This window comes from Oculina patagonica, chromosome 12 (genome assembly GCF_052425735.1).
Source record: "Oculina patagonica isolate OP01 chromosome 12, crgOcupat, whole genome shotgun sequence".
In the NCBI taxonomy this organism is placed as follows: Eukaryota; Metazoa; Cnidaria; class Anthozoa; order Scleractinia; family Oculinidae; genus Oculina; species Oculina patagonica.
The window spans coordinates 31063405-31081616 of NC_135769.1; the positions used below are offsets into that span (position 1 = coordinate 31063405).

An 18212-nucleotide genomic window follows, 5' to 3' on the forward strand; every position below is an offset into this window, starting at 1 on the left:
ACACTGCTTCAGTTGTTCCTTCCGCTCTTGCTGTAGCTTGGAAAGAAGGTCAGACTCGCTGGATCGACGACGTTTAGTAGCCAGTGTTGGATGGTATGGCGTCTTGATTTCACTTTGTTCGTCTCCTGCTGTTGCTTTCTTTTCCGATAAGGCCCCGTGTTTTTTTGAGGCGAGTTGCTGTATTACTTTCCGCAGTACCTTCATTTTCACGTTTCTTCGATGAATTCTGACACAGGGTGATTTTCAGAATGATGTCGGTCATGACCGCTCTTTTATGGGCAGCTTGCTGTGAGGCGGAATCTCTTTCACGAGGCCACTCTCAGAAATACAATACCTTCTTGATTACGTCATAAGGGTGTTAATCAATAGGAGTTGACGCCGTTTCATTGAAATGGTGGCGGATTCTTTTGCCGCAACATGATGACGTAACTCCATTTAGCTGTGTTGCGAAACACAGTGAATATGCAATTTGATTATAAGGCAACTTAGAATGCTAATGAGGCCACTCCCAGGCTTAATACATCACGTCCGTTAATTGCAGCAAATTAATAGAAGGTGACTAATTTAAAAGGAGACCGCGAAGCTCTGCTATTGCTACGAGAGAAGTAATTAACTGTAGTTAAGTTGTGTTGCGAAACACACAATATAGCAGAAGTTAGGATTAATAACTTGGTAATTAAGAGTGTTGAGGTTACGAAACAAACACAACAGTTTTAATAGCCATATCACGTCATTAAACTAAATTAAGGAGCACTGATTTCCATGATAATAACTAGGACATTTTTTCGATAATAGTAATTAACAGAAAATAAATTCTACTACTACATTAGCGATCGCCGAGTTTTGATATCTTCGAGAGAAAATTGAAGATATTGGCTGACTTAAGGAGGCTCGATGTATCTTTTTTAGCCCTAGGGTGGTCGTTTTGAAAATGAAAATTATCACTTTGTCACCAAGGTTACCATAGCAACGATTGTCGTTTTCTTTTGTTTTCAAACAAGCTTGATTTTCTCGAAATTAAGATTGACTCCTGGTATTCATTTTTTGATATGTTGAAGTATAGTGGATTGACTACCTGTAGACAAAATTTTAGAAAAATCTGTAAGAGCGTTTTAGAGTAAATCAAGTATAAAGTTTTTTGTAACTTTTTGTAGTTTCCTTAAATCGGCAGTCGATATATTTTAATAAATTAAAGCAAAACCTATCTCGCTTTTAGTGAATGGTCTTTGATGGTTTAAGTATTTATATTTCATTTTGAATGACTGCGCTCAAATACTGAGGAACAATTTTAAAGCGCCTATTTCACATTAAAACGGGATTTTTCTGAAAACTTCATTCTTGATTTACTTGAAAACGCTTTTACAGATTTTTCTAAAATTTTGTCTACAGGTAGTCAATCTACTATACTTTAACATATCAAAAAATAAATACCAAGAGCCAATCTAGATTTCGAGAAAATCAGTTAGGCTTGTTTGAAAACGAATGGAAACGACAATCGTTGCTATGGTAACCTTGGTGACTAAGCGACCAGTATAAAATAAACTTTGGTCATATTTAATCATTATGGTGTATTTTGGCAAAAATCTAAGATTGGCTTCCTTGATAATTTTTAGTTTTAAAACAACCATTATAGGGCTAAAGAAACTAAATCGAGCCTCCTTAACGACATTATTCGAAAATCTTTTGGAGTCCTCTTATCAACCTGGTAAATATTTAAAAAGTTCAGAAGACTGGAATTACACTATTAACGTTAGCTGTAAGAATAGAACCTGTACTTCCAAAAATTACCGTTACAGAGTGTGTTGTTCATTTTCGCTTCAAAGAGAGTCCATGTGTACCACCTTCATGTAAATCAAACGCATTTTCATATATAAAATTTACTAGACTCCAGCCTGATTAGACGAAAACGATCGCTTCACTCCTGGGATGGTTCTGCTGTGTGGGCTGGGTGGATGGTGTTGTTGGCAAGCTCGATATCCTGCAATTCCCGCGAAGGATGATACCTGGATGCAGAGGAACCGGTGCAGCATATCATTCTTTTGATCGTCTCCCGGAATTTCTGGTTCAACAGCGCGTACACAAAGGGGTTGACAGCAGCATTGAACAAGACCATTGTGTTAGCGATGGTGACTGGGACGGAACCAATGTTGTAGGATGTTGCGTCCTTTATGATGTAGACAACTACATCTGTGCCCCAACAGATTCCAAATATGGCAGTGACAGTAACGACCATCAAGGTGACACGCTTCCGCACCCTCATCACACCCTGTGTATGGATCAATGAAAGGCCGACGTCTGAAACTAGTTCATTGGTAAAATATGTACTCCGTGGCCAATTTTTAAAGGTGGTGTAGTGCTGGATTCTATACATTATACATTAAATGTAGTGTTGGATTCAATACATTATTAAAAAACTCATTAATAATTCATAAAGAAAATACAAAAGAAATTAATGTTTAATGAGTGCCTTTATATCTGATAAAGACACGGCTAAACTTTACGTCCAATTTTCTAGGCCAAAATAACCCCAAATCTAAATATTAGTGCAAAAATGAGTTGATCTACATCAGAAGATTTTTAAGCCGTTCAATAAATTCGCAGTTCGTGTTTTATCAAGTCTAAAACACTCGGCTGCGCCTCGTGTTTTAAACTTGATAAAACACTGCTGCTCATTTATTAAACATTACTACATTAAATGTAGTGTTGGGTTCTGTACATTATACATGAAAAGCTAAGGAAAAGCTCTTTTTTAGGTAGAAAACACCCAAAAAGTAATAATTAACCGATCGAAAATAAAAGGGGGTTGTTATAACTGAAGAAGATTAAAACGGAATATTTCATTTAACACTTACTATTTGCTGATAAGTGAGTTGATTTTTGTCATTACGTTTGAACCACAAAGTATACACGACTTTGGAGTACAACATAATCATCAGTGCCATGGTAACAACTACTACGATTTCCCACGCCAAAACATTAGCCTTGCCCATCCACTTTTCAGGCCAGATATTCAAGCACGAGTTGCTTTTGTTGTCAAATTTCAATGCCAGGAAATGCGGAATATTGAGTATTAAGGAGCAGATCCAAACACCAGGAATGATCACCTGAAACAATGAAGCGTAAACCATGGGATGTTGATTCACAGTAGCTTAACAAAACAGTTATTTTATAGAACACATTTCCATTTAAAGAGTAATTGCCACCAAGTCATAGACGTTCTACTTCTCTTTTTCCTTCTCCTACATTTTTTGTGAAAGTTGCAAATTGATCATAAGGGAAATGGAGATGAGACTGCTTAGTTATTTTTAAGTAAAATCACCAAAACTATTTTGTGGTTGGACATTAAACTGGGATACTTGTCATTTAACCTATTCATCCTTTGTTTTGTCGATATAAGTGCAAATTTGAATTAGCCAAGAATTGACCACATTTCTTTTTAAAGATGAAATTAAATCAAAAATTTAGATAGAAATAATTAAAATTATCAGCCAGTCTTACCTTCAATTTACGCTTGGTAAGTTTACCTTTGTTACCATGGGGATACATTACTGCATAATATCGTTCAATAGCGATGGCAAACAGAGTGAGAATCGAGGAGACTCCACCAATCCACGCGACTGATCCACCTACCACCACTTTACATACGACTTGTCCAATCACCCCGTCCGGATGGTGAATGAAAGAAAATTGGACAACGAACACATTTGTGGCCATAAACATTGCGTACAGGATATCCGCTACAGCCAAGTTTACAAGTAGATAATTCATGGGAGTCCTGTGAGTATTGCAAAGGTCATTAATACAGATGTATATAGCTGATCTTTTTAAAACAGGTTCATGCCAATTTCACCATTTTCACTACAACTTAGTCACAACACTTTTCTCTCTCTCTCCAACGTCGACAATATAACAATTATAAGTAATGCCAGTCTTTTTACTTCAACACTCTCGCCTTCGTCCTTGCTGTCTTGTTTGTTTGTTTGTCATTTTAGGCTCATTGCAGTCATTAAACAACTTTCGCCTACTTGGTTTAAAGCAGACTAAAATTTTCGTGAACCACCAACGTCAGCAAAACTGCAAATTGTCGATTCTACAATTCTGCCACATCCCACTTATTGCCAAATGATATGGCACTTTTGTCGTTGTTCAGACGCCAGAAATCTAGAACGACTACAAGAGAGAGCGTTACATTCCATTCATTTGCCTACTCTCTTAAATCGTCGTCTACAAGAATGGGTTATGTTTAAAGTGAAAAATAATATATCACCTTCGTACACTAACAATAGCTAGTGGCCAACTCTACATTGTTCTTGTAGCTTTCGTCTTCGAAAATGTTCTATGTTGCATTGTACGTTGAATTTTTCTTAATAATCTTAACTCTACTCGTCAAACATATAACTATATCTGGCCTCAGGAATATGGTCATTGACGACACTCCCGAGCGTAATTTAATTTTTTCATCGAGTGACAAGTTTTTGAACAATTCCTGTTTCCTAAATTTTCATTTTCGTGTTCACAAATTCAGCAAAGATCAAATTTATCACAGCGAATTTATATCCACCAATCAGCATTTTGCAAAAAAATTCAATTTTATCCTACTTGGTTATGTCATCTTTTTCCTGTATTACGAAGAGCGAGCTCACAGACTACTTTAATGAAAAATGCACATGGTGTCAACATACCTCATATCCCGATTTCTCTTTATGATCAAACAAACGAGAGAGTTTCCCACGATATCCACAATGACGAGTATGGAGAGTACCGTTGTTATGGCAACAGCAGCTGATTCGGGCATGATCGAAGAGCGTCAATATAATGTTAGTGATGTGAACTGCATAAAAACAAAATAAGATGAACGCATTTTATTAAAACTTCTGACTTCCAAAGAGGATTACATTCTTTCATACAAGCCTGACTTCCTGAGTTCGAACGGCGAAGGCAACACCGAAATTATTTTAACTTCACCTTTATCTGTTTGTGACAATTTAACACTCAGGCAAATAACCATAAACCAATATAATATTTCCCTTTCAAAATTTATTAAGAACTCTGCTCAACCTTAGTCAATTTTTCAGAGCAGGGCAGTAGTTTAAGGTTGTAATTGTCTGTAAATTTCGAGGGAAACTTTAAAACATGTTGCTTGGAAGAGTTAACAAAAAAATAAACCATACCAGATCCACCACACAATCCTTGTTTTTAATCTGACAATTCCAATTTTTTTTTTTGAGTTTACTTTAACAACACCAGCTCAATTTAAATATTTATCGACTTGGGAAAACTGATGATGCCAATATCTTCTATCTTTACCGTGCCGCGTTGCGAAGTTCGTTGGGAAATTGGGAACTACATTGCGAAGTAGCCAATTACGTTGCGAGTTAGACAATCAAATTGCGAACTTCGGAACAAACTTCCCAACTTTGGCGCGACTGAACTTCCCAAGTTTGCAAGTTGAGAAGGAACAAGACATGTTGCTCGAAAGTCATGGTGATGTCGGAAATTCAGGCCAAGAAAACAAGGTGGCGCTGAGAATGTTCCAGCGATTCTAGCGGCTAGAGTTACAAAATATTTTGTTTTAACTTGAAGTTTCTGACAACGTTTCGCATGAGCGACCTGCCGATAAATAAATTTTATGCAGACAGAAATTTGGTCAAATTTTACCTTTTTTACAGCAAATACATCTTTAAAAACTTTGTGAGGCTTTAACTTCAATGACAAGTCTTCTGCGTTTGCAAATGAATGAAACTGACGGTTCACGGATCTTCACGGGAGATTTATTTTGTACGAAGCGGAATTTAGAGCCAGACAAATTTTTGTTACCAGTCACGACATGTTTGCGGCTCGCTCAACATTAAAGTTATTGAACCTTTGATTTTTAAGGTAGGCTGAAGCGGAGATAAACTAATGATAAAGCCAGGATTCGAGCCAGGATTCGAGCCAGGATCCGAGCCAGTATTCGAGCCAGGATCCGAGCCAGGATTCGAGCCAGGATCCGAGCCAGGATCCGAGCCAGGATCCGAGCCAGGATTCGAGCCAGGATCTGAGCTAGAATCAGAGCTAGGATCCACCCTTTTTTCAGATAGAAATCCTAACCCTATTATAAAAGCTAACCGCAAGCAACCCAAGCTAAAGTAGGCTAACCGTAGTGCTATTTAGGCTAACCAGAGTGCTAGTTAGGCTAACCGAACGCTATTTAGGCTAACCAGAGTGTTAGTTAGGCTAACCGAACGCTATTTAGGCTAACCGGGGTGCCATTCAGGCTAACCGGAGCGCTTAATAGTTAGTACCATTCTTAATTATCCTTGCTCAGATCCTAGCTCGAATCCTGGCTCGAATCCTGGCTCGAATCCTGGCTCAGATCCTGGCTCGAATCCTGGCTCGGATCCTGGCTCGAATCCTGGCTCGGATCCTGGCTCGAAGTTTAGGTATCCTCGCTGAAGCGTATTTGTTTTCTAATTTTTCTTCCGATGGTTTAGCGAAGCAAATCCATTCTACAGAAGTGTTTTTAAAAGAGTTGCCGTTGTAAAGCCATCAAAGAGTTTCGGCGGCAGAATACTTGTAAAATATATTTATCAACAGTTCCATCATGAATACTTTGGTTCAACTTCCGATAATCGCTCGAACGAAACGTTGTCTTCAAACTTGAAAGCTTGATTGTGAATCATGCAATGTTTGATGCCCAATTTGAAAATGTTTTCTTTCAGGACACGATGCAACAGACGGTACGTGTAATCCTTATACTTGCTGTACGTGGGTCAGAATGTTGATACCGACGTTTTTTATTGACGCTGTGCTTGTTCAAACAAATATTTTGCAACACGAGCCGCTAGAATATTCCCGCCACCAACTTGTTTACGAGTTCAGACGTAATCATGAATTTCAAGCAACGTGTCTTGTTCCTTCTTAACTTGCAAACTTGGAAAGTTCAGTCGCGCCAAAGTTGGGAAGTTTGTTCCGAAGTTCGCAATTTGATTGTCTAACTTGCAACGTAATTGGCTACTTCATAGTTCCCAATTTCCCAACGAACTTCGCAACGCGGCACGGTAAAGTTGTGTGAAATTGACTGTAAGATAACAACTACACAACACACAAACACACAAAAATAATCTAAGTAGGCTTAAACAATTTAGTAGAAAAAAAGGAAAATAAAGTGTATGGACAGATTAACTAGCAGAAGAGAGGAATTGAAAACTAGAGTTATGTTCCGTTAATAGCTTGCAATAATGATTGATTTGTACTTTTTTGACAGCATTCCAGATTTTAGCACCCTGAAATCTAATATTAAAGATTCCATAATTTGTTCTGGTTTTGGGTAAAGCATAAGTCATTCTAGAGGAAAGTCTTGCATTGTAACTGTGTGTTTCTTTTACCGAAGTGAAAAAACATCAAAATTAGAAGGGAGAAGTTGGTTTTTAAATTTTTACAAAAAACAGCAATGTGAAAAGTTACTTCATCAAATAATTTGATAACATTTAAATCTTTGAAAAGTGGACTTGTATGTTCAGAAAAGCTAGAGAAAGTTTTTTTGCAATACAAAAAGAGGTGGCAAAGAAGTTTGATAAGTATTACCCCAAGCTGTTAAACAATATGTTAAAAATGGATAAACAAGAGCATAGTAAAGGTCCAGTAAGGTTTTACTGTTAAGATAATAGCGAAGTTTAGAGAGAATTCCTATACTTGGTTTAATCTTTTTCGCAATAAAATTAATATGGCTTTTCCAGTTAAGATTTGAGTCAATGTAAATTCCTAGGTATCTAATGGAATTTTCCTGAGTCAATGATTTATTATTGATCGATAAGGAATCTGTCTTAGGTAGTTTTTTTTGGATTGGGTGAAACATTACAAAATTTGACTTGTCGATATTCAAGGAGACCTTGTTTGCACATAACCAGGAATGAACTTTACTGAGTTCATTGTTGAGATTGCTTTCTAGTACACAGCACATATCAAACGCTAAATTAAACATAAGCAAGGGAACCATCTTTAAAATTTTATTTACGACTTTTCTTGGCGTCCGTTGAATATATGAGACCATAGGCATAGTTGTATCAATACGGGTAGAATCTCTCAAATTACTACTAAACGCACTTCAGATAAAAAAAAATCATGTAGCTCTGTCTACAGAACTGCAAGAATTATCGCGTGCTCAAAACCGCGTGCTTGATGGTTTTTTGTTTCTATTACAAAAGTCAGTGCTATATTTTCAAGCATCCTAATTTTAGAATGATAATTATGATAATTATTACTTTATACTTCCTTCTGTGCTAACCTACTCTAATGATCTCACGATTAGAACGTTTTTATCCCGTGAAAAACAATATGCTAATACTATTAAAAAAAAATAAAACAATTTCAACCAACACGACAACACTACACAACTGCCTGATAATCTAATTTAGCTAATTCCGTCAAATACTTTACATGCAATCGAAATTGAATTAATTAACTATTTAAAAAAAAGCATGAAAGCGATCCTTACCTTGAAAAGTTGAAGAAAAAATTTGAAATATAATTATTGGAGTTCACCCGGAAACTACATCACTTTGGTCTAACTGGCACCTTGTGTGCTATTTTTGATACCACCGATTATAAATAAAGCTTTTGTTGTTGTTGATGTTGTTAGGGTACTTTCAAAGACGGAAATCTAGGAGGGACGACAGCTTATTGATGAATATATACCGTTTAAGTAGAATTCTACTGGTATACTAATGCAAATATTATAATTTTATTGGCTGGGGCATCGTTCAATATCAGCCATAAGTGTGCAGCGGAACCTTGATCAATTACAAGGGCCTGTTTATGCACCGATTTTGCACCCAAAGCTTATCGTGTTTTTCTTTGATTAGCTCTGTCAGAATGCAACCGATATTCAAAATTAACAGTCCTATTTAAAGGTCAATCCTAGCTCTATCAGCTGCTTATCACAAAAATCCACTGACGTGCTAATTGATGACGTCACAAGTGGTTCAATGACCGCGCCCCCAAATAGCGCCTAATGCGCGTTTAGGAGTGAAAGGGTTAAATGGCAACTCAACCCGCGCGCGATTTCGCTATTAGCTTGGAGATAAATTTTGTTCCATAAGCAGAGAAATGACTGGAAATCGTTGCTTGAAGGAAAATAAGTAAGAATTCTGCTAAAACTGTTAGATCATTCGCTCAAGATTTCTATGAGGCGATTTTTTCTTCAGCCTTGCCTCATAGACTATCCCCTCATAATCAAATTGTTAAGTAGATTCACATTCGCATAAAAAAGAAAATTGTCACTACAACATAGATGTTTCATCAGAGGAAAGCAAACCATAAGCTTCAGGTAAAGCGGAAACGTTTGATAATGTGAAGTTGTCATTTTCATTAAAAAAAGAAAAAGATCTAGTTCTCTGATTACGTAACGTTCTTCAGTTTTGTTACGTAATATCATCAGCGTTCTTTTAATCACCTTGATATTCAAGCTGCCCGCTTGAAAAATTTAGTTGATTTTACTGTGTAGGTACGTGTGGTACTGTCTCCCAGCGTATAACAACAAAGTGACAACCGGGTCCTTTCATGTAAATTGACACAAAGACGATTCCTTATGTACGTGCTTTAAACGACAAAAAACAATTTTTTTCAAAGCATTTAATTGCTTAAACGATTATGAAAATGTTGTCATTAATGTAGTCTCTTAATGCTGGGTAACTTATATTGCGCAGATATCAATAGAAAATCTTACGACCAGGAAGGCTCCTATGGTTTTGACATTAGTTAAGAAAGGAAAGTTACTCACCAAAAAAACTCAAGGTTTATTTCCTGCAAATGGCGAAAGCGGCAGCGACCTTTGTAGACTGCTTGTTTTTGCATCGGCCCAGCAGGTATCTCGCTCAAAGAGTCATTCACATCACCATCAAGGCATCATAAAGGATAAAAAAAAATAATTACCTGCTTGGCTTACGCACTCGTTTGTTCACTAAGGGTAGTAACTCCGCTATGCCATTGACAGCAGATCGAGAAGATTTGAATATGTCTGTGTTGCGAAACTAAATAATAAGTAAATTCACTTGCTATGATAAATTGATCGAAGTTGATATATTTTTACCTCGATGACATTTTACATATCATTGCCAACTTTCTATCTTCTTGTAAACAGTTTTTCAACAACTTCGGCTAACAGCAAGGCGATAGCCACGCCTCGCCTGCCACACAAAAGATAAGAAGTACAACATCCTTATGATTCTTAAGAGCATAATTTTGGTAACATAAATAATTGCTTACAATCATGACTGTTTTGAACGTAACTTTATTTTATTGACATAAGCTAAGTTAATTGAAACGAATAAAATATATGCGTACGTGAAATAGAAATAGAAGCGTAGAACAGATATTTTAGCAAATTAAACGAAGTGCAACATCGAGGTGATTATTCTAAAGAACCAAATTTAAATTTAGTACTATAAATAATTGCTTTCAGTCCTAACTATTAAGAACAAAATTTTATTTTCTTGACCGAAATAAAGTTCCTGACCAACAAAACTCACCAAAAACACCTGTGATTGTGTTGCTTGACGGATGCGCAGTGTAAGTAGGTATAATTAGGTTATTAAGTAGAGTGTCGAGCAGTACTACTGGGTTCGGTGTTCGGAGTTTCTGATTAATCACCATCGATCATTTAAGGTATCACGCACAAGCTTTCTAGATTCTTTTTGGTCTCTCCGCCACGGTTTTTCTTTATAAATTGTTTAAATTGTTTTATTGTATACTTTCTTTGTAATTCATTTGTGTGGCAAATAAAATAGAATAAAATAAATAAAAAACATATAAATAGTAACGACGAAAAATCACGTGTTTGAATGACATAATTGTTTAACTATTTATTTATTTAAGCAGGATCATCTGGTTTAGCTAAAATGATAATAGTTTAAACATAGTTCTGATTAAATAATAATAAAAACATTAAAAAAAAGTCATAAAAGAAAAAACACTACTAAAATACTATTAAATAGGACATACAACAGGCCTCCAAGAATAGCAGCGTCTATTGTTTTGTATTTTTTATTGTGGAGATTTTAAAGATCTTTGGTCTAAACACTGTCCTGAAATTAGTGGTAGGAAACTTAACCCATGAAAAACATTATCTTTGAACATTAACCCTATTCAGACCGGGCTTTTTTGGACCCTCTCAGACCGGGGGGGCTTCGGAAGCCCCCCCCCCCTATGTAACTTCCAGAATATTTAAGCAATCACCATGAAACTTATAGGATGTATTGTACGTCCGAAACTCTTTCTTTTGGTATACGTCACGTGGGATGGTGACGTCACATCACGTGACAATCACATCATGATGTCAAAACAGCCGCCATCTTGGATCCGCCATCTTGGATTTCAAATGTTTTCCAAAATGCCAGAAAACCACCCAAAATCATTGCAAAGTACTCAAAATGAATAAAAATATGCTTTAAACCCGTAAAAATGTAAAAAATAATGCCATTTAAGTTGATTTTTATTAACAGAAACACGCAAATTTACAAATTTGGGAAAACATGCCTGTCAAAATGCCGTTGCCATGGTGATGTCAAGTTCCTGACACATCATTCAACCCTACCAATTTGTTGCCAGATAAATTTTAGGAAAACTCAGAAAGTTTGGCAGCGTTTGGTTAAATCTTAAAAAAGTTATAAAAGTTCAAAGTCAGCGCGGGCCTCAAAAGCCCCCCCCCCCCCCCCGGTCTGAATAGGGTTAAAGGAAGATATAACCTTAATTTGCGAATATAAATCAATAAACCTTTTTTTAATATGCGCGGAAACAAACATAAAAGTTAAGCCTTAATTTTTCAAGTTGCAATCCATTTCCATCCGAGCCATCCACAGCCAAAGACGCTCGTTAACAGTTTCAGTGCGCCAATATAGCAATTTTTAATAAAAATGGACGATTTATTCTTGATTCTCCTGCGTCACACATGTAAATTTTGGCTGTTGAAAAAACCTAATAATAAAATCCGTGATTAATCGCCTTAAATTCCCCCACGAACGTCCCTGTTACATAGTTCCACTTGAATCTATATATAATTTATATATACCTAACCTGCGATCAGGCTTTCTTTTTCACGCAAAAAAGGCAGGTTAATATATGCCATAATAAAATTTTACATAATACGAAATGTGATTGTTCTCTACAAGTATACTATTCATGCACAAATGGCCCAAGGGCATAATTAAATTTTATTATTTGTACGGGGAGGTTTATCCCAGAGCTTCAAACTCCTCATCCTTTCATACACTTCGAAAGAAAATGGCACACGTGCACCTTTTACATAACTACAGAACAGATACTACATCTCTTTTCTTAATGTTTCATTTGAATAGCTCCTTAAAATACTTACCGATTTAGCGCCCTCCTTCCAATAAGCGCCCCCTTCCGAATAAGCGCCCCTATTCTAATAAGCGCCCCTATTGTGGATAACTTAACAGCCCTTTCTGAAGTAATCGACGTCGAAAAGATAAACTCATGAACATTCACCGTACCGTACAGGTATATGTTTATTTGTATATGAACAATTTTTTTGACAGTAATTGAACTTTCAACCATTTGTTACTGTAACAGTTTTTGTTATTGTTAGTTATTTTTATATTTATTAAACTTCTGTTTTGAACATTTGGTTGTTTCTCAAAAAATTAAATAAGTGCCCTGTCCCAAATAAGCGCCCTGTCTCGATTAAGCGCCCTCCCTTTAGGGGCCAAAAGTAAATAAGCAAGCGCCCGGGCGGATGTACAAGGGGGTGGATGCCACACCCATGAGGTTTTTTTTTCGAAATTTTTAAAAGAGGATTTACTCTGCAATGCTGAAACCTCCAGTTTCCATGTTACTTGAAGTTGCCATAGCAACGTCACAGGGGGGAAGAAAGTCGGCACTTTTCTTTGAATACATAGCAGTGCCTGGAAACGGTGCGAGTCTATGTTAATCAAGCCGTTGCTAAGAAAGACGTCAAACCAAGGTTTTGTTTTCTCGGAAAGATTTAAATATCAATGACTGCGTGCGTGTGAAATGCGAATAGTCGCGGTGTTTGCGTTTGATGTTTTACGCCTAATGTCTCACGTCACTGAGAATGTTTTGACGGCGTGGAATAACAACCGAAAAATTTGTCACGCGGTTGAAATTTAACAACCAAAAAATGAGAAATAATTTCAGAACCATTGGAGTTATTTTTAATTAGTATAATTCACAAGCCTTACTTTTGCCAGACTGGTCACCGTTATCACTGTTCACGGTTGTTTTGATATCCGGAAGACTTCAAAGGAGCAATCAAAATGCAAATAGCTATTGTGTTTTGCCGGCACGATCAAGACCAAATCATGCGAATTAAACAATGAACTTTGTCAAGCTATTCACTACACCCTTAGCAACCATTCGATAGCTACTGCGCAGTCTCGGTTGCCCGGCACCGCTATGATCACTTTTTGAGTCGTGTAACAAAGGAAGTTTCTTCCCCCCCCCCCCCTGCAACGTCATAATTACAACCCGGTCTGGCCAAAAATCGTCATTTTTTAATTTCTTTCAAGTTTTTAAACAGAATTGTACGATTTGTTTGTTTTTACATCCCATAAGCATTCTGGCATGATTTTACATCAATTTTCGTTATTTTCTGACTTTCTAAGAAATGGTGAAATCGAAGATGGCAGATCCAAGTTGGCGGCTCTAATGACGCCACCATCACGTCACAGCGAACAAAATAAGGTCATCTTGTAGAGTAAGGTAAGGGCTTTCTACACAGTGCAAAATGATTTTGCTTTGCCTTAATAGAACGAAAACCCTGGAGGGGGGTTCCATCCACCCCTCCCCGGATCCCCCCACCTTGTACGACGGTGGGGTTTGAGATAGTTTGTACGTCCGAGGATTAATAGACCGTTCAGACAGTCTGCTCGAGATGTTTCAAAAGGCACTTTTAAGTACTTAAATGACAGTTTTTCTCTACCCTCTTGTATACTTATTATAGCGGAGCTCCCCAGCGCGCGCCAGCGCGCGGAGCGGAGCACCATGGGTAATGCGGGTACGAGAGAATTTTTGTAAACCCAGGAGGCCGAAAAAATTTGGTGCGTACGCCCGCGCTCGCCTACAGACTCTCGGGGAGGGGGAGGGGAGTCACAAGGCAACCCGACCGGGGGAAGGAGAATGTCGTCTTATCTTTTTTCAACGACTGCTTTTATCTTTGATATTAGACATGATTGGACGTCTTTGTTATGGCCAATTGACAGCTGTCAAAACAAAGTTTCCGCTGACCAGTATCACATGTCTATATCGCGGGCTCAGATGTAGAACACATCGAGGTTGAATGTTTTTTTGAAGTTGACCGGTGACCAAGTGACATTTCACCGTTGAATCGCGGGCGCATGAACTTTTCTGTGTGGAATTACATGAAGCGGGAAGTGAAATTGGGGAAATGCGCTGGTTGCTGTTGGCTCGGCTAAACAAAATCACAGTCACTGTGATAAAATTTATATTTATAAGCTGCTTATTTTGAACTTATGGCGATTCTGGTTTATACCTAAACCTTCGTGAAACGGCAAGGTTAACGGCAAAATTTTGAATATGGTTCAGAGTTGAAACTCAGGAAACGAACTCACACAACATGCCGATTTACGAATGAGTTCACCGAGAGGACTCCGCGATTGAAAAGCACACGACAGTTTATTACAGATAAATTATTTCTGGATGTATTCCTCGTTTATCCCGGGATAGCAGCCAAAGAAAAGCGGATTGTGACCGACCGAAATGGACGTAAATCTTCCAAGCTACTTGTTGAGTTTAAAGCAAAGACGGTTTTTCGAAACCAAGGTAAGCTAAGCTTATTATTTGTGTTCCTTTTTTAACAGATTAGAAAAGTTTCTGTTATTTAGTTTATAAACAAGCATTCCATCTAATAGAACTCTTTCGTGTAACCGGTAAATGTATGTCAGGACAAGGCATACAACGTAAGTGACATTCGTTTTGCCTTAAACACGAGTTGTATTCAAAGCAGATAGCTTCTACTGCGATAAATTTGTTTATCCTGTAAAGAGCAAATTTCCAGTTACACTACAAGATCAAAATTTACATGTGCATTTGCAAATTTGTAAGAATGTGGTCGAACATTGCTAGCTGACAGCCTTAGCGAAATATAGTTTTCTCAATGACCTATGCTATTTTTGCTGAGAACTTTGCTAAGTTTTCCTTATTTTAGTGAGTGAAAATGTTTTGTGAAAGTTTTGTATTTATAATCTAGATCTGATAACAGCCGTTCTGGGAATAAATTGATTATTTTATTCATATTTTTCCAGGCGTAGACAATCGATAAACCGGTAATCAATAACAATCCATAGCAATCGATATCAATCTTCGTATTGTTTTACTTAATACTAACGCCATCAAATATGTTTAAAACGAATATACATACACTTCCAGGGGCTCCTTGGAATTAGTGATTGTTATTGATAACTGTTGATTGCTTTTTTTTTAATTGTCGATTGCTATCGACTTTTATCGATTTACTCAATCGATAACAATCAATAACAATTTTTTTCTGTGAGTTCTATTGTTATGGATTACCGTTTATCAATTTGTGATTGATATCAATAGATATCGATTGTATCGACTGATTTCCGATATAGATTTCTATTGATTGACTCCGCCTGGATTCTTATAAATTACAATAAAGAAAAAAGCACAGATTCTAATTTGTTATGTGTTGGGCTTGTTATGTGTAAGATCATAACAACCAAATTGATCATTTAAAATATATGATAAGGACTTGGAAAAAAATTCCAGTTTGCCCTGCACATGGTCAACAAGCAGCTCTCAAATTTTGCTGGCCTAGGACAGTGCATGTGACACTGTGTATTAGTAAACTTATGACTGTTTATTAATTAACTTGTAGTCAGATGATCATTACTTGCCTGGGCCTTCACCCATTATGCAAACAGGCATGAAAAATTAATTGTTTGACAGGAAAATCTACTTGCCCCGGACGACCAGAGGGGAATTGTGGCTATAGCAAGTGCTGCTATCTTGACGGTTGTGACTGGTACAATATTTTAAGCCTTTCATAGTTTTCCAGCCTAAAGCAATGACTTATCAGATATTTTTGCCTGAATTAGTTTTTTCTACAAGAGTAGCAGGTTAGTTTTTGATCCTGAAATAAAAAAAAAGTTTAAAATGGGCCTGTCTGCAATGAGGAGAATTAATATCATTAAAAGCAAATTTAAAATACATCTACATTCAAATGTATATCAAGCTTTATGAGGTTAATTGAGTGACAGGTATTTATGGAGGTTGTAAGAGGCAGTTTGAGTTTATCATTAATTTCATATAAGCAAATCTGTTGCATTTCTAAAACTTGCTATATTAGGATTTCCATACCTTTTATGGGTTTTTGATATGCAAACATTTTGTTTTTACATGTATAGTGAGGGAAAACAGTAATTCAAGGGGTGCAGTTAATGTCTGTGATGATGAAGGTAAGCATTACATTAGTGTCAGTTTATACTTTTATTTCTCTAAATGCTCTGTGACAGAGTTTAATTTATGTGAATCTACATTAGTGCATGAAACTTGTTTTTTAAGTGTAAAATATTGGGGTTTAAGAAATGATAGGTGTTTTAACTGCTTGGTAGTTTATGTTTCCTTAAAGGAGAAGTTCACTCTAGAATGGCCATTTATTTTCTTTACACCAATAAAATGTTTACACCAAGATATGTCATTCTCCAAAATTTCAGCTTCCAACGTTCGCTATAACCCTACAAAATCTTTCTTAAAACTCGACAGCTGAACGCCGCAATCTTGGAGCTGGTAATGTATGCGTGACGTCAAAGAGCTCAGCCTGAAGTTTGGCGGGAATATTTTAATTGTCGAAACTCCTTGTTTTTTGTATTTCTTGGAGCCCCGTTTGAGCAAAATGGAGATGCACAAACAGGCATTTTGACAAACAAAATCCACTACGAAGAAACGATGAGTTTCGAGTATTTAAATTGGCAATTTAGGGGTAATTTGACAAGCGATTTTTTTTAGGTTTATTTTTGACCCAGGGATTTTTTGGGGTATGTCAGAAGACTTAGGGATTTTTTGGGGTCCTGAGTTTTGCCTCCATTCGATCATCCCCGTCATTTACAAGCCGGAGTACCCCCCTGGGGGTAGGGGTAGGAGGGCAAAAAACCCAACAAGATCTGCTACCTGACCCGACAAATTACTGGAATACTTGTAATGATTTTGTGGGAGAAGTGCAAATTGACCTGTTCAAATTCTGCTTGTTTTTAGCTTACCTTAATATCAACATGTAAGCTTAAGCCCTAACTTAACATAAATTGCCTTGTTGTGGTACTAGGCGAATATAGAAATAGAATTTTAACACAGCTGAAATTTCACATGAAAACAAAAAGTCGATAAACTTTTAGAGCTGCTTAGGCCAGAATAGCCAGTTGGGCTTGTTGATGAGCCAGCTTAGTGTTTTCTTAGCTACGCTAAGGAAGGGGAGAATATGTAAGCTTTCATGAAATTAATCACAGTGCTTTCAACAGCACCTGACGGAGAGCAATGTAAGAGTCTTGACACCTCATGATCATTTAATAGGGAAATCATGAATTTTAGTCAGTGATTCACCCCAAAACACCCACCAAAGCTCATTCATGTGCCAGGTCTTATTGATAGCACTATTTATGCCTTCAGTAGGTCAAAGGATTTTTTGGGTTCTGAACATATCCCCCAACACAGTCCCTGGCCAGGCAAAAATTGGAAAAATACATCTCTTTTTTATGCATCTGCAGATTGTTCTTAAGCTAATTTAAAATTATAAACATCCATTTGATGCCAATGATCATCAACAAATCTTATGTTCTTTTTGCCTTTTTCAGGGTTAACACGAGTAGCAGAATTTCCACAGAGTTGCAGACACAGCAAGAGATAAATGAACAATCAGATTATTATATTATTTTCTTCATTGCATGTAAAAATGTACTGTGTGTAGAATACAATTTATTTATAAGGACAGTTGTAATTTTAAAGTTAATGAAATAAAGCCAGATAAGGTACAATCATGTACATAAAAAATCATCCTGCTACCTAAACATTTAATTCCCAGTGCGCACGCTGCAAAGAACAGTAATTATGATAATGAGATACACATTTCATCATCTCTTAATGTATGGTAAAATGGCATGGTAAAATTTTTGCCAAGCAATCTATACCTGAGTTTAGAACTAACAAACAGTATTTATGCC

General features: G+C 36.9%; 2 protein-coding genes and 1 long non-coding RNA gene across 3 annotated transcripts in view; 1 reads left to right on the forward strand and 2 right to left on the reverse strand.

The window, feature by feature from the left end:
• The window catches only part of LOC144631418 (uncharacterized), a 50083-nt gene that overhangs the window by 14607 nt on the left and 17264 nt on the right, over positions 1-18212 (reverse strand). The gene's annotated exons all lie outside the window — the stretch shown is intronic.
• LOC144631409 (pyroglutamylated RF-amide peptide receptor-like) lies at positions 692-13019 on the reverse strand. Its single transcript, XM_078489840.1, has 5 exons — positions 9761-13019; positions 4683-4831; positions 3499-3775; positions 2853-3104; positions 692-2266 (listed from the first exon to the last, which is right to left on the reverse strand). The coding sequence occupies exons 2-5, from the start codon at positions 4793-4795 to the stop codon at positions 1916-1918; spliced, it is 993 nt and encodes a 330-aa protein (XP_078345966.1). The 5' UTR covers positions 4796-4831; positions 9761-13019; the 3' UTR covers positions 692-1915.
• LOC144631425 (uncharacterized) lies at positions 14427-18026 on the forward strand. The gene is made up of 3 exons (XR_013566733.1): positions 14427-14799; positions 16407-16457; positions 17847-18026. It is a non-coding gene; the product is annotated as an uncharacterized LOC144631425 (long non-coding RNA).